The following is a 21,482-nucleotide window of genomic DNA, read 5'->3' on the forward strand; positions in this document are numbered from 1 at the left end:
GCCGACAGTAAAAAGGGCAATAAGGAAAAGTACAGAAAGGTACAAATGACGGACAGTAGCTCCGAAGACCAGAAGAGCGATAGCGACTCCGGAAACAAGAGACTAAGCTGTCTCAAATTACATAATGTAATTGCCAAAGAAGATTACCAGACCATTTGGGTTACCCTCACGATAGCGGGGTCCCCAGTCAAAATGGAGCTAGATACAGGATCAGCTCTGACCGTCATAAGTCGACGGGATTACGAGCGGCTATTTCCGCATATACTTTTGAAAGACACATCCATTATCTTGAAGACATATACGGGGCAGAAAGTATACCCCAGAGGGAAAATAAGGGTGCCTGTTGTATACAACGGCAAGGAAATACAGAAGTTGTATTTATACGTTCTGCAAGATGGTGGTCCACCGTTGTTGGGACGTGAATGGATCAGAAAGATACGTTTAGACTGGCACTCCATTCAGGCACTGATGGTGACCAGTAAGAAAAAAAACGATGATGACGTCATACCTGGACGATTAAAAGAAATCTTGGCTAACGCCAAAGAAGTGTTTCAACAGGAACTAGGAACCCTGAAAGGCGCCACCGCCTCAATAAAAGTGGAAGATGCGGCAATTCCCAAGTTTTTTAAGGCAAGGCCGGTGCCATACGCAATTCGTCCAGCCGTCGAGGCAGAGCTGGAGAATTTGGAAAAAGCAGGCGTGTTATCCAAGGTAGATTGGAGCGAGTGGGCAACACCCATCGTCCCGGTCATGAAGAAAGCGTTGAATAATGATAAATCTGAAGAACAGAGAAAAGTTCGCATCTGTGGGGACTTCAAGGTGACTGTAAACCCGGTTCTTCACACGGTACAGTGTCCTCTTCCGAGGATAGAAGATATTTTCGCCTCACTATCCGGAGGGAAACGTTTCACCAAAATTGACTTAGCACAGGCATATCTACAGATGGAGGTTGAGGAGGCCTCTAAAAAGTATCTCACGATAAACACACACAAAGGCCTGTACCAGTACAATCGACTGGTTTTCGGAGTGGCATCAGCTCCGGCTATCTGGCAAAGAGCTATGGAGCAAGTCCTGCAAGGGATTCCGGGGACTCAATGCTACCTAGACGACATTCTTGTAACAGGAGAAAACGACAACGAGCACCTTGCCAACTTGGAGCAGGTGCTCACAAGGCTGAGAGAACAGGGCCTACGAGCAAATCGCCCCAAGTGCGAATTTTTCCAGAAACAAATATCATATTGTGGCCATGTCATTAACGAAGAAGAGTTGCATAAGTCACCTGAAAAAATTGAAGCGGTCGTAAAGGCCCCAGCGCCTGAAAATGTCTCAATTAAGGTCGTTCCTGGGATTAGTAAATTACTATCATAAATTTTTACCAAACTTGTCGACGGTTCTGCACCCTCTTAACGCACTGCTACAAACGGGAGTAGTTTGGAAATGGAGCGAAGACTGTAAACGTGCCTTCCATAAATGCAAAGGCTTGATCACGTCCAGGGAAGTGTTGGCTCATTACAACCCATCACTGCCAATCAGACTGGCGTGCGATGCATCCCCTTACGGCGTGGGAACGGTATTATTGCATAGATTCCCTGATGGCTCAGAGCAGCCGATAGCTTTTGCGTCACGCTCATTGAACTCAGCTGAGCGTAACTATGCCCAGATCGACAGGGAGGCACTCAGCCTGGTGTGGGGGGTGAAGAAATTCAACCATTACCTACACGGACAAAAATTTCATCTCGTTGACTGACCATCAACCCCTCGTCTCCATATTCAACCCTAAAAAGGGGCGTTCCCATTATGACAGCGCAAAGGCTACAGAGGTGGTCCCTTTTCCTAGGGGCACACCAATATGACATAGAATACAAAGGAACAAAACAGCATGGGAATGCTGACGGGTTATCGCGCCTACCGTTTCCAACGGTGGAAGAGGCGCCTACAGTGGAGATGTTCCACTCGACCATAGTGGAATGTCTACCGGTGACAAATTCTACCATTGAAAAGGAAACGCGAAATGACCAGACTCTCTCAGGAGTCTACGATTTAACGGTGAAGGGATGGCCAGCACATGGCGAACCACTGTTGCCAGCATTCTCGCAAAGAAAACAGCTGTCAGTCTGCCGAGGAACCTTGATGTGTGGATCCAGAGTGGTGATTCCACCCAAACTCCAGGATAAAGTTCTAAAGGAGCTTCACGAGGGGCATCTGGGTGGAGTGAAAATGAAGAACCTAGCCAGAGCGTTTGTGTGGTGGCCAGGTATCGATGGAGACATCGAAGAAATGACCAAGAGCTGTCTAGGATGCCAGAAGGTCCAAAACGCCCCACCACAAGCCCCTCTACATCCATGGGAGTGGCCCTCATCTCCATGGCAAAGGGTACATATCGACTTTGCTGGTCCATTTATGGACTCAATGTTCTTAATCGCGGTGGATGCACACTCCAAGTGGCCGGAGGTAATAAAGATGTCCTCCACCACCACGGAAAAAACCATCACAGTATTAAGGACCATATTCGCCAGGAATGGGCTGCCTGAACAGATCTGTTCTGATAATGGACCGCAATTTGTATCCGAAGAATTCAGGAAGTTCTTAAAAAACAATGGGGTTAAGCACTGCACGTCCGCCCCATACCGTCCCGCCACCAATGGATTGGCTGAAAGGTTTGTCCAGACCCTCAAGAAGGCCATAAAGGCCATGGGTAATGAAGACATAAATCTACAACATAAGGTAGATAACTTCTTGTTTGCGTACAGGAATGCAACACATGTGGTTACAAACCAAACCCCCGCCATGATGTTTTTCAATAGAAGCCTAAGATGCCGGCTGGATTTGGTCAAGCCAAACGTCAGAAGGGACGTAGAGAACCGGCAATTTCAAAGCATGAATGAAAGGCCACTAGAACCTTCCAGATAGGTCAACCAGTTTTGGCCCAGGACTACCGTACCGAGAAATGGCAGCCTGGAACTATTTGCACACGACTAGGACCGCTGATGTATACCGTGGACATTGGAGAAAGCATAATAAGGCGCCATGCTGACCAGATCATAGAGTCATCCGAAAAAGGACAACCTACACCACAACTCTATACGCCTAGTGATGAAGCAGAGATACCCATAGTATCTACCTCCGATCCAGTGATACTGGAACCAGATGAACCCGACACTGAAGCCGAATCGACCTTGCCAAAAGAACCTACTACACCACCGAGGCGTTATCCGGACCGAGTCAGGAAGCCTCCAGAGAGACTGAATTTGTAATTGATTAACTTCAGCAAATGTGTATTATTGTTCTTGTAAAAATGTTATTTAATGATTACTTAAAATGTTATGTACTATTTATCTAAAAGGGGAGGAATTGTAGTGTATGTACCTTTAAGAGGAACTATGTTTTTGAAGCCCCTGTATACTGTAGTACCAGTAGTGACCACTCGGGTATATAAGCCTGTATAGCGTCTTGTGTAGTTAGTTCACCTCCAGACTTTGTTCAGTAAACACTTGTTAAATCAACTCCTGCATTCCGTGTCTCCATTAACACACGGATCTAACAAAAAGCAAAACATTTTAATTTATTTTTTGAAATCTCCAACAACTGAAACCTGAAAGAATGAGACTCCACACTTGTAATAGTTCATTTTCAGTGTCAGAGAGGTTGACTGGCAGTAATTAACACTTATCATATTGTTAAAAGGGTATTTAAGACGTGAAATGACTTAACTTTCTGTGATGGGTTTACTTCATATCACTGCAAGTACAGGAACTTCACACCACTCAATGCATTTGAATGGCAAGTCAAACAGCGAGATGCAGTTTTCGCAAAGCTAACAGCAACTTCTCAATTTCCGCATTTAATCATGCATCTGCCCTCACCTGAAGTTGCTGTGGCATTTGCACTTAAATAACAAGTGTTTTTAACCTCACTTATTTTGACAGCAGTTTTTGGGCCATTATCTCTGGCCATTCGTCTGTTTGCTGATGGGGGACTTGCTGTGTGCAACTTGGCTGCCACATTTACCTACAGCACAGCAGCTACACTCAGAAAAATCCATTGGTTGTAAAGCATTTTGGGACGTCCTAAACACAAAGTATTATGTAAATGCAAATTGTCTTTCCTTCATATTATTCACCAGAGCTGATCCTCCTGATCAATGGAATTTGTAAACCAATATCTTTTCCTAAACTACCTGACCAGCAGTTTTGAAGTGTAGACTTGGTAACAGAGGACACTGATAAATGTACTAATATTTCCCTCTGTGATATTTAGGATCATGTGACAATTTAGTAGAATACACTTCTCGGTGAAAGATTTCAAGTGACATTTATCATCTTTTTAAGTAACCAAGTACATCTTCAACTTAATGCAGTGGTAACAAAGTTGTAATTATTGGGGGACTTCCAACTATCTTAAGATAGATTGGGATGAAACAAAAGTTTGTAGTTAAAATGGGGAATGATTCCAAGAATGCATCCAGGACTGTTTCCTTAATCAATATGTTCTATGTGCAACAATAAAAGATGCAGTGCTAGATCTCGTTTTAGTTCCTGAGCAGGACAAGTAAGTTACCTGAAGAGTGAAATAACGACTAGAATCTCATTAGGTTCACACTGAAAAGGGTAAAAAAAAGGATTCCAAGATAAAGGTGCTGGAGTTGAAATTAGCCAATTAGCTAAATCCGGATTAACAGCAGACCAGCAGTGGGAGATATTTCAATAGGAAATGGGTACAAGTACTGGTTAAATTACATTCTAACAAGTAGTAAAGGTGGTGCATCAAAGGCTGGGGTTGCATAGAAAAGAGAGCAAAAATAAAGTTTTTTTAAAAAAAGGCATGATAAATAAAATGGGAATAATACAGAAGAAAACTAGGAGAAATATAAACAGCATAGATTGAAAGTAAAAGGGGAAATTAGGAAGGCTAAGAGGGAGTATGGAAAAAAAAGGCAAACAAATAGTAATGGCTTTTATAAAAACATAAATAAAAGGATAAATCAAGGAAGGTGTGGGATCACAGAGATGAAGTGAGGGATTGGCAGAGAGTTTAATAAGTATGTTGCATCAGATCTTACAGCAGAATGTGGAACTATAGGGAGTACCTGAGTATATGACAGAGCAACTAATGGAGATAAATATTCAAAAGAAAATAACATTAAAAATTGCAAAAGGGATTACAAGTCTCCAGGCCCAGATGGCAGGCATCCAGAGTAGGAGGAGTTTGGGAAGGGAGTCCTGAACTTCTTTGAAACAGGAATGTGCCAAAAGGAATGGATGGTGGCAAATGTATCCCTGTTCAAAAAAGACAGAAGGGGCAAGTCAGGAAATTATAGCCAATTAGTCTTACTTCAGTTGTGGGAAAACTTCTAAAATCCATAATATGAAATTAAATGAGTGAACATTTAGAAAGGCCTGAGCTAATCAGGGACAGTTAGCATGGATTTGTAAAGGGCTTGTCTAATTCAACTGATTTCTTTCAGACAATCAGTGATAAAAGGAATGTGGTTGATATTTACAAATGGATTTTCAGGAGGCATTTAATAAGGAACATGAAAATTAAGGTACATAGTATTAAAGAGAATACAGCTGTGTGGAGAAAGATGGCATGGACTGAAAACAAAGTGCAGAATTAAACAACTATTGGTGGGATGTTGGTATTGGTATATCTAGGCATTTGTTTTTCATTTATATAAAAAAAAAATTGGATATAACCATGAGAGGAATTATACTGAAGCTAGGGGCATGGCAAACTATAAAGAATAAAGGAGATTGCAGGAGGTCAGTGTAGTAGTCAGATAAATGGCAGAATCAAATCAATGCAGAGAGATGTAAAGTAGTACATTTTGTGAAAAATAGCAAAAGTATACCATAAATGGCAAGACAGATTAACAGAATGACATGTAGAGAGATCAAGGGGCGTAGATACATAGATCCTTAAAAGGTCACAGTGCAAGTAGAAACGGCTACAAAAGGTAAATGGAATTCTGGATTTTTAATAGGAGCATTTAATATAAAATCAAGGAAGTGATGTTGGATTTGTACTAGACAATATTTAGATTACATTTGGAGTATTGTGTGTAGTTTTGGGCAGGATAGGAGAGCTACGGAAAGGGTACAGCGAATATCTTACTAAAAAAAATACCAGGAATTGGAGATTAGAATTATTAATAAAGGCTTCAAAAAGGTGTCTTTTTCACTGGAGTATAGAGAAGTAAGGAGAGGAATTAACTGAAGTTTTCAAAATTTGGATGATCAGCCATGATCTCATTGAATGGCGGAGCAGGCTCGAAGGGCTGAATGGCCTACTCCTGCTCCTATCTTCTATGTTTCTATGAAAGATTTTAAGAGGGTAGATAGTGAAAGATTGTTTCCACTGGTTATCAATCAGTAACAGGGGGGTGTAGGCTCAGGATCATCAGTAGTACAAAAAAAGGGGAGTCAGAAGAATTCTCTTTTCATATACAGTAGATGGTTATTAGAACATGGAATGCTTTGCTACATTCACCTATCGAGACAAAAGATCAATTTCACTTAAAAGGGAACTGGGTAAATATTTGAAGAAAGAAACAATATAAAAGGGTATAGAGGGGGGGCATGGAAATGGGGCTAGTATCCGTACATGCAAATGGCCTCCTTCGTACTGTAATTTCTTTCATTACCCCCATCCCAATTATAGCTGTAACTACAATCCAACAGTGTAAATAATGAGTCATCAGTGGCTTTGCAGGTATAGCTCAGATAAGTGGAAATTAGAGCAGTTTTATATAATGTGTAAAACAAGCCATGGGACCGAGAGCTTTTTGTTCTGCACAATGTCATTCATGCACAATTTCTTTAGCAATCACATGTCTACATCTTCTGAAAGCAAAGCTAGTTCTTGTATTTTCTGACCTGTTGAACTTTGAGGAGATTTGAAGCAAATTATCTAGATTTTGCAGGGAGTCTTATACAAAAGGAATATGCAGCTCGGGATATGCTTGTCAAATATCATTAAATCAGACTATTGTTAAGTGGCAATGTTTGGCAGAAATTCAACATTTTAGATCATCTATCTTGTGCCTTATTTTTTTAATCAAAATATGTAATTCCTTTGACTGTCATTCGCCACTGATAGTTCAACATTGAGAATTCACAAGATTTTGAAATAAATGTTTCCATGGTGTTGGATAATTATTTCTAGCTTTTCATACATCCAAACTACTGTACAATGGGTTTATCCTATTTACACATTATTTACTATTAAATGACCATGGGGTGGGTTTGGGGGTAAAAAAGAGCATTCCCGTGCATTGAAAAACATGAAAGGCATTCTGCCTTCTAATCAAATTCCAGTTTTTAAAAAAACTCTCAACTCTGGCAGCATTCTTACCAATGCTTTAAACATAGTTCCGCTTTTTTATGGTAGTGTTGCCAGTCGGTGTGAGCCTTGGCGCAGTGGCAGCATTCCTGCCTAAGCTGGAACGCTATGGGTTTCAGCTCCACTGCAGATAGCTGTGGCAAGTAAAGACAAGAGTTCTAGTCTCTGAATACTGGGTTGACATCCAGCAGGATACTCGCATTTGATGGGAGGAATGACAATCCACCCCATCACATCTAGCCAGTTCTCCTGGTAGGGATTTGAGAGACAGGCTAGTGACCTGTCCACATAAGAAAAGTCTGTGTTACGGAAACAACCCAGAGTACGATCTGCCGGATGTAAAAGCAGTGGAATAAATGGGATGCCTCAAGTGCGCTAGGCATAGCAGACGACGATGACAGTGGTGCCAATACACGGGACCCCACCATATAACACAGAATCACCAGTGTGCAGATAGAGGCCATTTCGGCCCATCGAGCCTGCACCGACACATATCCCATCCTATCCCCGTAACCCCACATATTTAACCCCCTAACACTAAGGGTCAATTTATCATAGCCAAATCAACCTAACCCGCACATCTTTGGATCATTACCATTTTCAACCACATCACTGTGTAAAATTGAATTAAAGGTAGACACTACCCATAGGCGTTAAAGGAAAATTATACAAGGACATTGTGGTGTAGTTACTAGTAGCCTGCTTTGAGCAGAATTGGGAAAAGCCTAAAAGCAAGTCTTTTGGTCTGGGATGGTGCAAGCCCAAAGAAAAAGGAGAGAAGATGCATTGAAATGTGGTAAGTCATCTCTCCTAAGGCTGAGTAAAGACACCGCTCAGTATAACGCCAAGGCACAGAGACCAGAAGCTTTCAAGTCTGATGTTCAGTCTATGCGGAGTTAACTCATTTCAGCTAGACTGCTACAATTAGCCTCAGCACCCCTCGGATAGAGAAAGGATGAAAAGAAAACATCAACCAAGATTCTCATTCTTGATTGCTATTCATTGACCACACCCCGCCCCACACCCATAAGATCGTTCAGGGAGTTGACTTGCCCCCTTCCGAGGTATCTTCTCTTTCCCTTTGGTTCTGCATACATAATCTAAGTCAAAAGAAACTCCATTTAGGCTTTTGCCAATTCTGCTCAAAACATATAATGAGAACAGATTGGAGCTTGGCTGCTATGCTCTCTAAAATTAAATAACCAGCTGAAACACAATGGCCCAGGTTTTGCAGTCAGCGGAAAAGTGATGGCGCTCGCCACTGACCTATAAGAAAGCCGCCCACAAACTTTTAGCGGGTTCTGTGGCGTGGATCTCGCCTTTCCCCGACGTTAATTTGATTCTGGCACCATCTATAGGGGACCTCTGGAATCCAGCAACAATGATGTCATCAAGCAGGCTAAGCAGTCAATCACAATGAAGAATTCTCACAGACAGCAAACCAGGAAGTGACAAGCAGGTTTTATCACTCACTCTTTATAATTTTACAGAAAGCAAAATAAAGATTGGGACATACACATGGGGTTAAGGTAGAAGCTGAAATATCATAAACAAGCTTTAAAAAAAAAAATGAAATAAAAATTATTTTAAAAATCTATGGAATTTTTAACATGGAATCCAGAAATTTGACATTCCACAAATATAGAATTAGTTTCTTGGGGCCAGAGAGGTTATTCAGCAGTAATTATGACTTAGTATGCTGTTAAAAACCCACTTACGCCTCATTCACCAAGGCTTAACTTTTTCAAGGGTTTTACAGCCAGAGTAGAGCATAAAAAATAGAAGTTCACATCAATTCGGTGATTTTAATTGATTTCCATCTGCGAGGACTGCAACAGCACACCCTGTGGAGGAGCAGGGTATCACAGACAGCAACTTCAGGATCTCTGCATTTAAAAGCACAAGGTGCAGACTCCAGAAGTTGCTGTCAGTTTTACAGAGTAATGACAGCGAGCGCTGACAGTTTCTCCATCATTACAATGGCAAATTCTGGGCCAGTGTCTAGGTTAGCAAAGAAGAATGGTCAGTTGGGTATTGTACAGAAAGGCTGCCCAAATACCCATTTAACAAAACACATGCAAGAGCTATTGTGTTCAGAAGATGATGGGAGATATGGGAAGGGGTGAGAAATAGGGCAACGTACTAATGGTACAGCTCACAGCTAAAGGGTGTAAACTATTGATTAGAGAAGTTGGTGAGTGCATGTTCTATTCAGAGCAGAAACAGTGGGATTTTTGATCAAATGTTTTCTTCAGAGAATTTCAGATTGGGTTATGTGTAAGGGTTGTGTTTTAAAATAGTGCATTTGCACAAGTTTAACAAAAACACCACAGGTTTGCAACACAAACAGCAGGGAGTGTGATGTGTCAATGAACCAACTCTCATTGTTGTCTACAATGATCAGGGTTATTAAGCATTTCTAATGGACTAACAAAACCACCATATCTTTCGTCAGAACTGGCAGTTCTGATGAAAGGTCACTGACCGGAAACGTTAACTCGGTTTCTCTCTCCACAGATGCTGCCTGACCTGCTGAGTATTTCCAGCATTTTTGTTTTTATTTCAGATTTCCAGCATCTGCAATATTTTGCTTTTGAAACAACCATACCTATTGTGGTGGGGATAATTCTATTCATGTGAGTCCAGCAGGAATTATCTGCTGAGAATATGCTCTTGGGAGAGGAGGTAGCTGGTTTGGTTGCAAGGCCTACTGGCAAACCACTGAAAGGGGAAGGAGTCAGAGGCCCCATCCTGTCAATACTCAGCGTATACAAGCATAAAGACACTTGGGCAGTGAGTCAGATTTTATACATTTCTCAGTATCTTTTTTAATGCACAACCCTTAAACATAATTCAGTGCTACATTCTCTGTGAAGGAACCAAAAAGATAAAAAATCCCAAAACGCAACAAGAGCACTGCTGCATACAAGGCCATTTAGCAAATGACAATTTGTATCTATATAATTACCTCATCACGTTTTTCAGAAATATCTGACAGTACTACAATAAATTGCTTTGAAATGCAGTGTCTTATACAAGTAACTGCAGCAACCATTTTGCACACATCATATCTCACAAACAGCAAGATGATAAAACATTGGTTAACCTGTTTTTGGTGAGAGAGCCAGGATAGCACGCTGTTTGGAATAGTACCATGTACTTTTATGCTCCACTTGAGCCAAGAAAACAAGAAGACACAGCTTCAGTTTAATGTTTCATTTGAAGGAGAGTACCTCCAACAATGCTACACATGGCTGGATTTTGCTGGGGGTTCAGCGGGCATGATCGGTGGCGGGTCAGGTGGGAAAGTGTTTTTTCCTCCCCAGCGGGTCGGGACTCCGCTGTGAACCCGCCACCACGCACCTTTCCCCGATGTCGGGTCTGTCATCGCTGAGCAGACCCGACATGCAGCGGTGGGTTCACAGCGGGGCCACCGACAGATCACTTCTGTCATCTATTCCATCAGCATGGGTGCCCTTTATACGCTCTCTCCTTGGTCCTCAGAATCCCACCACGATCAGCCCCAACACCAGCAGCACAAACAACACCACCACCAACAACTTTCTCCGCAATCACCTGATGCTGCACAAGGCAGAGGGCATTAGCACCCGACCACATTGCTGCCTGGGAGGCCAGGGATGGCCTCACCGTGGCCAGATCTACTTGACTTGACGCTGTACACCCTGGCTGTCACATGATGCGCCAGGTTGGCACCACCCCGCACCAACATCATAAAGCATCCCTACAATGCCCAAGCTATACCTTTCAAACTCATCACCATTGCAGGGGGTACCGTTATGTCTCACCATTCACTGCAACGCACTAAGCCACTTCCAAAAGTGCACACAAATCTGTCTAAGAACGCAAAGTGTTGAAAATAAAGATTTCAACGTTTGACACCACATTAACAGAAACCTTACATGAACATTGGCTAAAACACCCAAGTGCATACCCTTGTGCGTTGTTAGTTGGTATGATTGCACTAGGATGAGGTTCGAGTGTGAGAGGTGGCTAGTGAGATGGGGAAGTGATAATGTAGATAGAGAGGGATGGGTGGAGGTGCAAAGTAAGTTGGTGTAAGGATGTGCAGGAGTAGGATAGGGAAGGCAGAGTGATGGGGATGTGATGAGTAGCACAGCAGGATGAGGTCGAGTGTGGCTTTGCAGTAACGTTTCATGATCTATTGAGATCATTGAAAGGCTTGTGCCACTGCAGCCTGGTCCTCCTGACGACATCCCTGCTTGTGTCCTCCTGTGCAATCAGGCTGCATTGGTCCCCTGGGGAGGCGCCTCTGTCTAGATTATGCACTCACGTGTAGTTCAAACCCACAATCTTATGACCCAGAAGAGTGCTACTAACGGAGCAAAATCAACACTTCTCTGAATGAAGGATCAATAGTTTACCTTGAAGCCAAAAAAGTATATTCATTATTTGTTTCAATCGTCTTTTGGACTACATCCTTTTCAAAAAAGAGTACTTTGCATATCGAGAATTATCTCTTCACATGACAGCTCTTCAGTGAGTCAATCATATTCAAGGTTTACAGGTCATGCAAACAAGCATTCAAATACTGTACAATAATTATAATTTGAGAACATTGATCATAGGTAACTATTATATGACGTATAAAGATAGCACAGGCCAGTGGTGGTGGATCGGAGTGAATTTTAAGATGTTGGGTTTGCCCAATAAATTGCATCAAATAGCTCCCAGGCAAATTATATAGCATGGGTATACACAGAAATAATTACATTTTTTTTTAAAAACGTAGAAAGGTCAGAGTATAGATATAAATACGAGATGGAAATTATGGATTAAGGTGACACAGCACACAGTGGTGTCATGATATAACAGAAGGGATGATGCCTTTTCAAAGCAATGAATAAAAATCACATGTTCTCTTATGGTTGTCATTACAGAAAACATTTTAGTTTAGGTATCTCATCATTGGTGGCAGTGTGGTTGCTGAGGGAATACTTGTTTAGGTCACAGGTGAAGGGAGTTAACAGCTGTTAAAAGATTAAACGGGGCACATTCTGTTACACCCATATATGGAATAAATACCATTTAATTTATAAAGTTTGACGATGACTGTTCTCATGAATTGAGCAATGCAGGCCAGGTTAAAAATTGTTTTTGACCATCAAAACTATGGAACACAGCACTCTGAAAGTGACTCCTATTTCATTCTTTTGCAGCAGCTTAAAGTTTAATTAGTCACTCCTTTACATGCTTCAAAAATGTGAAGATCTTAATTGACAGCTGGTATGTATAGTAGTTCTTTTCTCCTTTATCTTTTGGCTCTAAAGACGACCCATAGTGTATATAGGGTAATCTTGTGCATTGGCAGGAACATGGTCACTGGACTCGTAAGTGAATTCTGCCAAGGCTAATGTCTGTCTGCCACACCAAAATAGTACTGAATTTATGCACACAGTGGAAAAAGGCTGGTAGCGAAAGAGCAAACTCACAGATGAGGGGAGTAAGATCGGTTAGTAGTACTCAAGAACAGATAATTGTTATACTGTAGAAATTGTGCAAGTCTTGTATGTAAACCAGATTGATTCTTCTTATAATATGCAAATATTTTTAGTTAAGTATAAAGTTCCAGAGCACTTTTTTGCTTACCTATTAGCACTTTATGAAGGGGAAAAATGCATAAAAGCTACTAAATACAAGAAAACATTGCAGATTCCCATTATTGAAATGAGTCTCAACTCAAACCACACTCTCTTCTGCTCATCCACAAGAAAAACATAATGAGATTCCCTCCGAGAAAGTCAGGATATGCCACGTGAAAGGATTTAGGCACAATTAACATAGTGACAATTACTGCCACAGCTCATACAATTATCACATTAAACATTACCATCATTATGCTAAAAATAATCAATATTTTGTCTCATCAGGGCTGGTTAATTTGGTAATCAATTATTGTGACAGCCCCAGTGTTAGGATAATCCCCAGGATGCGTGTTTTACGTTTGCTTCTTTTGAATGCAGAATTGGAGTATTTTTGCATCAGGAAAAACAGGACACAGATGGTGAAGGTCAAGGCAGGGTCACATAACACCTGCTTAAAAAGACCTTGCTGACAGGCTTGCACTGAAGGGGGTGCCCTAGACCTAGGTCTAACTTGTAGCTTGCTATTCTTTCAAACAAATTTTGAATAAGCAAGATCTCCAGCAAACTTGGAAAATTCCAGCACCACTGACTGGCAATGGTTGTTGGAACTTCAACAGGATTGCCAGACATTGCATTTTTTGTTATTACTGTACATCATAATGGTCAACTGTTTTTGGAAGATTTCAGAAACAAATTCAAGTGACTTAAAAATAAATTATTTTTCAACACACCCTGTAATTAACCCAACAATGGAGAAAAAAGGTTAGATCTGAACTACCCAATTATATCACCAGAATTTATGCTATGACTTTACGATGGGATATTCAAAACCTAATTATCCACGAGCGATTGAATTATTACACACCTTCTATCAGGTTAAACTGTTACTGCAATTTGGGGGCGACAGACAAGGCAGATGAAGGAAAGTCTGAAATGTGACTTTTCTGAAAAACTCAAATTAGTGTCATCAAGATTCTGGAATTGGCCGAGTCTTTGCTCAAGCCCCAATGTTGGTGGTTCCTGTAGACATGTGACTTTTTTTCTTTAAGTCCTTTTATTTTAATTGGTAGCATTGCATCGAGAAAATTTTTGGGGCAGCGAAGGTTAAAAGAACCCAACAGATTGCTTAAAGCAGGGCAAGAACACAAATTAGCCTGAGTGGATATGTAATTATTGTACTAATATGCTGGTAGCTAAACTACATAATGTGATCTGCGGCCAATGGAAATATACATATAAATATATAATATCCATTGTATAATGTTGGTTTGGTTACCATTTTGCTTTCAACCGTTTTACCTAAGAGTTAAAAGCACTTTACTGGAACTAGCGGCAAAAAACTCAGTACTGTAAGAATTTAGCCACTGTTTCACCTCCAGAGGAAGAACTGTACAAGTCAATCCCCACCACTCAAGTAGGACCTAAAGGCTAGCTCAAGAGCAGTACTAGCAGAATCTGCAAACAGATTGCCTGCTTTCCTTCTTTATTGGAGCAGAATATAAAAAAGGGGGCAAAGGGAAATCTTAATTTTGACTGGGAAGCAGGGTAAGAATACAGCCAGCCTACAATCAGTTTATAGTGAGGTCACTGACGCCACGGCTTTGGAGCAGATATGCTCCAAGGGAATTTCCCTGCCATTCATCACCTCCATGTAACCTCTCCACTGTTTGCTGAAGGTAATTAAATTTAGGACTTTACAGAAGAGATATATATATATCCCTCACTAAACCAGCAATGTTAATATCGTTGCTAGAACAAGCTCAGTGTACATGGAACTTTCCTACCACTGATCTCACCTGATTCTGCCAAAAAGAAACAGAACAGCTGGTCATCTTAATAAAACTGGACCAATGAAATATCACACAAACACACACACTCCATTAACAAAAACCGAAGAATGATTACTAGGCAATAATCTCCACTGAGGGATGAAAATGTGATCCAAGGTGCTCTTGCTGTGTTATCACTGACATTGGTATCTCAGAACCACTCCTCGTGTATCCATTAATCTATAAATACTCTTTGCTAAAACTGCGTGGGAATATTTTTAAAGCTGGTATGCTAATTGTTTACTGGCTAGCCTGAGTGCACCGAATGCCATATGGATAAGTTTACAGATTAATGACAAATTTATATAGATTGTAACACGGTACTTCAGATCGAATTTTTCCATCTGAATACATCAAACAAGAATTTGCAATGAAATCATGTAGAATTTTGACATTTGTAAAAATGATGCCAATTACAGGGTAAATCACACTGGTCACAGAAGGTTATAAAAGTCTTGAGATTTGTCACGGAATGTTATACCATGACATAGCATGAGCATAAGCTATGAGCAATATCACTTGTCTAAGCTATGGGCAACTACCAACAATTACTAGTACTTGTACAATTATGTTCTTGTTTCATACAAATCAAAATCTATTATCTATGATAAATGTCAATATACCACAATAAAAACATAAAACGCTGTTCATTTCAGATGTCCAGCATCCGAAAATTCAGATGCCTGCAAAATATAGTCTACTAGGCCTTATCATAAATTTTCCTTAGTTTCATTTTTGATTAAAGAAATAGACATTGCCTTTAGATCCTAGTTCAGAATGGTTCACGGATTTAAATTCCTAATCACTACATTAATGTAAATAGCAAGGTTTCCTGTAATCAGAATGGACTAATTGTGTAGCCATCATGTAGGTTTGGTTCCACCTTAACCAATAGACCAGTTTATCTGAAACTTTTGAATTGAGTGAAAATTGGCAGACAAAAACAGATGTTCCTGATTGAAGGATGTGAATTTTACATTGCTTCCTATTTGCATATGTTTATATTCATACATTTATAAATGTAGCATTTGCCAATTGTATTTAAGAATGTAATATCATTAAGATAGTCTGGAAACCTGACTTCAAATAATTAAGGGGTTAAAAGCAAGTCTCCAAAAAAGTACCAGAATATCTTCTAAGGTCTGGTATCAAGTCAAAGTACTCCACTACACTATGTGTGGGTTACATTAAATACATTCCTTTATGATTCAAAGCAAAGCATACATGCCAATCCCGGAAGTATCAGAGATTTTCTTTTTATATCCTAAAGCATTCTTTCAAATAGTAACTAGCCCATTATGGTTTTCTCTTGTATTCATGTTTATTTTGCTTCATCTAAATTAACTGAATAAATATTTTTAAAAATACTTAATCTGTGTTTAATATTCACCAATCCATAGTGAGTGTTGTAGCATACCGTGAGATTATGTTTAATCCTGTAAACAAACTGTAAGTAGGGTACTGTCAGGTCACACAAGTCTGCAAAGGACAGATTACTAGAAAATATACAGATCTCAGGTCATAGTGGACAAGGACAGGAATTGCCAATGAATAGTTTAGGGAGAATGGCTCTACAAAATCTCTGAAATTATTTTGTTTAAATTAGGCTAATACTGTTCAGTGCATGCTATTTAAAAATAATGGAATCCGTCACTAATTCTGGAAGATAAAATGAAGGACAGAAATTGATACTATAATAATTTGTGTAATTTCAATGGAGTGTGCTTTACCTGCATCAATTACTGGAAAATAAACATAAATTCAATTATTTCAAGAGTTCACTGGGTCCACCATTTTGGTACAATGTCATGAACACATTAATCAGATGCTCAGATTCTCTTTCCTCACCATCAACACCATCCCCCCCACCAAATATGGTGACTTTCTTCTCTCCCCACCCAAAGATCAGGGTATCAATAATTAGCTGCGTGCTTAGATATTTAACCATTAATGCACATGATTGCATGCTATTATGTCAAATACATAGGTGAGGATGGGAGTGGAATGAAGGACAAGTTTAAAGAATCACCGTTGGCTATTCAAAAAATCTTCAATTTAGCAACAAAGTATACACACGCACCATTAATGTTACACTCAACTGAAAGAGCCTTTCAGGCACTTCTCTCAGCTATTCAGTTGGTGGCGTGTTCTGCATAATTTTAAGTAATCATTGAATCGCTGTCACTAATTTTCCTTTACATCTTAGTATTATACAGTAATTGTGCATTTAAATTTCTAATCCAAATAAATATTGTTCCATTTAATCAAGTTCTGTGTCTGCTATGCTGCAGCACCCATCCATAAAATTATGGTTCGCTCTTCTCAATACTAAGGCATAACAAGAGGTTGAGCACTTCAGAACCACTCACACACTTACCTGAGATTTTCTGTTGTAGGTCCATCTCATTTTGTAGCTTCTCATGGTTCATGTCCTGAGGCGGCTTTTCAGGTGTCATCGGTTGGTCACTTGTTGCAGTCATAGTAGTAAGTGTGCTGATCACCAGAATAATGAGACCAACCCAGAGAATAATCTAAAGAAATTCAAATATATCAAGAAAGGTACATAGTATTCACCAACTTGCATAAGCATTTGAAAGAGACAAACTTTGTTTTATTTAAAATGGTCAATAGTTCAATCCAATAACCAATGATTACTGTTTAACTATGTAATAGCAGGCATTTTCAGTCACAGAAATACACTTTTTTGTTCAAAATGCAGCCAGCTTATTAAGGCAAGAGAGAGGAGCTTCATGATTTTTTTTTTTTAACCTAAGGCTGCATTTATACTGCAGTTACCATTCTGACTGCCTGGCTCTAAATCAAACTCTTGGGCCAGCAGACCTCGGAGCTGTTTTTAAAACCCAATTTGACATTGTCCCACGTTGTGTCAAACCCAAGTAACGCAAGATGGCCTCCAACAACCAGTATCACATTGCTAAGTTCGAGAGTCATCAGGACCCAGCTATGGAGTTACAGAATGAAATAACAACAGACAATGCTGGAAACACTCAGCAGGCCAGGCAGCATCTGTGGAGAGAAAAACCAGAGTTAACGTTTCAGGTCTGGGACCCTTCAGACCTGAAACGTTAACTCTGTTTCTCTCTCCACGGATGCTGCCTGGCCTGCTGAGTATTTCCAGCATTTTCTGTTGTTATTTCAGATTTCCAGCGTCCGCAGTATTTTGCTATTGAGTTACAGAATGATGTTGCTCCGAAACTGGTTCCAGGGTGACAAGAGGTGAACTAACTGTTCCAAATAGTCACAGTCAATAAAGCAGACCAACAAGGCAGTTCAGACCCTGCTATAAGCACTTGTTTATGAATACTTCAAACACAAATTAAAGCAATCAATAGGGTATTGAGTTTTATTTATTTGATAAACAAATAATGGTATTTTCCACAATTACTTTTGAAGTACATGAAAAAGTACCAACACAGATAGGCAGAGTGAGAGCTAGTTATGAGAGCTTTGTACTTTTTAAGCATTTTAGCTTCTAATCACCTGCAGATAAATATTGATTTATTGCAGTGATATTGTGCTACAATCCCTCAGATACCTCATCCAAGTGTGAGACTTGACAATCTGTCAGCAACCTATTGGATTGCGGGAGGTGTTGGGGGGGGGGGGGGGGGGGGGGGTTAATCGCAGTCAAGTCCAAAGTACCAAACTTCAAGCGGACATTTTGCACAAGTGCTCACAAACAATAAATCATAATTGTAATAAAAGTGGTTGGAAACAATTCATATTATAATAGCTAACTAATGCCTGGAAGGAAGTTACCAGTCAACAACCAATCTTGGAATAGAGATAACATTCACAAAATGCTCCAACTTTGGTCTTAAATCTTAGGGAGCTATCTGAAACCTTCAATAATGTTACTGCCTAGTAACTCTATCCTACCCATCAATTACTATACATGCTCTTTGCTTCTGCAGTTTATCAGATTAACTGGATTGGTTTATAGCCCTGGGATCCCCTCCCCAATATGCAAGAGTTACAGATTCCTAACTTCTTTCCAACATTACAGTTTTAATAAGATCCATAATTGCTAGATTTAAATAGCATCTTTCTAGCTGTGAGGATTCACTTTGAACAAAATCACCATAATTTAAAATTGCAGTTGTGGGTGAGTTTAAGGCATACATTTCATTATTTTACATATGGATTCAACAGTCCACCAGTTTGGTTTACCCCCAAAGCAACAACTTAATACATGTGTCAATGCATTTTGCAACAGTTTTCTGCATGGATGCCACTTCCGTGTTAGAAAACGAAGCAAATGCTGGAACCCAGCTGTCACAAAAACAGTTGACTGCTTTCTGGCAGAAATACAGCAGTCGTTAAGCCAAGAGAAACATCTGGTTTTCAAGGCAGGAAACAGAAAATCACAGCAAATAATATGCCATAAAGTCAGGGTTTTCTTTTAACAATCCCTTTATAAATTGTAACATGATATATTTTCAATTTATTGTAGTATGCAATGCCAATTTTCATAAATATAATGCAATTTAAATTCCCATAAATATAATAGCCTGGTTCAGCCACACCCAACATTGAATTAATACAATATAAATGGCCTTTGAGAAGCGCAGGTTAGATGAAATTCCAACCTGGATTTCAAATTTTTTTTTACTGCCAATAAGCCTATACGTTCTTCAATCAGAGCATCTTTTAAAAAAAATCACAGCAAGTGAAGTTTTAAAAAGATTGGTCTGGTAGCTAATGGTTACAGAGTTGGCTTCCAAGCAGATTGCTATAAATTTCTGAAAGTCCTACTGTTGCTTGTCACTCAAATCCACCTATCAATTGGGATAGCCTAATGAGCAAAGTCAATAGAAATATGTGGAAACGGCTGATAAATCTAATGATCTGTGGAACAATGTATTTATAATCGTATCAAAATGAATTCCATAATAAAAAAAGGACATGTATATAAAAATAAACAGGAGGTATTAATGCAAACATGTTAATATTTGGGTATTAGGAACCAACACTTTTAAAATACATTAAACCTTCCCATTTACACTGGACCTGGATGTGAAACTATCTGAATTTTGTTGGTGCATCCTGTACTCACTACTGTACCAACATCCAAAAAGCATCTCATCCTCAGCACCGACTGCAACACCAATTGTCGCAGCAGGGATAAGTAATAAATATTTCAATTTAACATTCACTACGAGGTAAATGTAGCATGAGTAAGGTGTCACTAACAAAGTAGTGATTTCGAGTGAAAAAACAAATTGAGAGTGAAAGGAATGGTCTATGTATGAATACATCCCATTTTATAGCATTGCATCAAAATAATTTCTTCCTTATGCACAAAAAATCCAATTCCAGAATGAGATTTGTGAGGGAGGGAATAAAAGAAGAACTCTGCTGCTAGGATTCAGCTGTCTACAAGTATCAAGTTATCCTGACCACTGGTCAAGGTCCATCATTTGTCTGTATCAGATAACATCAGCTCCCCGATGCATCGTATGGTGTGGTGTAGCATGCACAAAAACACATCACCATACTCAAGAAGGGTCTTCAAACTGAGAAATCCAAACAAGTACAAGCTTCCATTTGTTTTTTTACAGATCAAGTGCTCTCCTTGTAGGGACACGCCTCACTTAGCCCAAATCCAGAATACTTATATGCAGGCCAAAGCTGAAGGGCCTCCAAGTTGGCACATGAGTGGTACTGCTAGAATTTAACCAGCAAAACCCATGTAGGCTCCCAGCACACTGCACTGGTAAATTTCCAACAAGTTGTCTGCCCCATCTTTTAGGGGATTAAGATACAGGGCTTTCTAGGGTCAAATAGGAAAAAGCCGCCAGTGGCAAATCCCACCAGGTGACATTACTGACACAACCTATTGAATCATCAACAGTGCTCTACAATACTGTATAACTGTCTGGCTCAAGTATTGAATTACCAAGTTGCTACAGAGGATAAACTTGTTTCCAATTTGTCATCACCAAGCAGGTTAACTGGGAGCTAACTCAACCCCCAAGAGATCTTACTTACCTCTCTTCACATCCCTAGCCCGCCCGCTGGTTATTAGATAACAGACATGGTTTACTTGAGCCCTTGCTAGACAGGCAACAGGTACCAAGAACGGAGATAGCGAGCAGTATAATTCACCATTAAAAAGTGAATCCATTGCCATTATTCCACCCCCCCCCCCCCCCCGACGATAGCATAGATACATACCATACTCTGTTTAATACAAAGCCATACAGGCCAGGTGAGGAAGAAGAATGATAATTTCAAAAAATTTGTTTAAAAAAAATACTTGTTTTAGCTCAAGATTTGAAAGTCAATGCACCAGTTTAGAAAGCCAGAGAGAGCACCCACACTAGCAGAGAGGACCTGAGGAGTTTGAAACATAATACATTTCAATGTTAAACAGAAAGAACAATTGTGAGTCCTGTTCGCACCCCCCCCACCACCAGATATCTGCGCTCCTCTAATTCTGCCCTCGAGGATCTCAGATTATAATCACTCAACCATTGGTGGCCGTGCCTTCTGTTGCCTAGGCCCTAAAAGCTCTGGAATTTCCTGCCTAAACCTCTCCGCCTCTCTAACTCTCTTTCATCCTTTAAGATGCTCCTTAAAACCTCTCTCTTTAACCAAGCTTTTGGTCACCTGCCCTAATTTATCGTTGTGTAGATCAATGTGTCAATATTTTTTTGTCTTAAAA

The 21,482-nt window shown here is 40.1% G+C and overlaps 1 protein-coding gene across 1 annotated transcript in view; it reads right to left on the reverse strand.

The window, feature by feature from the left end:
• The window catches only part of slc38a10 (solute carrier family 38 member 10), a 129,553-nt gene that overhangs the window by 45,914 nt on the left and 62,157 nt on the right, over positions 1–21,482 (reverse strand). Inside the window, exon 11 of the mRNA XM_085963643.1 lies at positions 17,172–17,325. Within this exon, the coding sequence (XP_085819769.1) occupies positions 17,172–17,325 (154 nt within the window). The remainder of the gene's footprint in view (positions 1–17,171; positions 17,326–21,482) is intronic.

Source organism: Somniosus microcephalus, chromosome 21 (genome assembly GCF_052327205.1).
Source record: "Somniosus microcephalus isolate GS21.2 chromosome 21, FLI_Smic_1.0, whole genome shotgun sequence".
In the NCBI taxonomy this organism is placed as follows: Eukaryota; Metazoa; Chordata; class Chondrichthyes; order Squaliformes; family Somniosidae; genus Somniosus; species Somniosus microcephalus.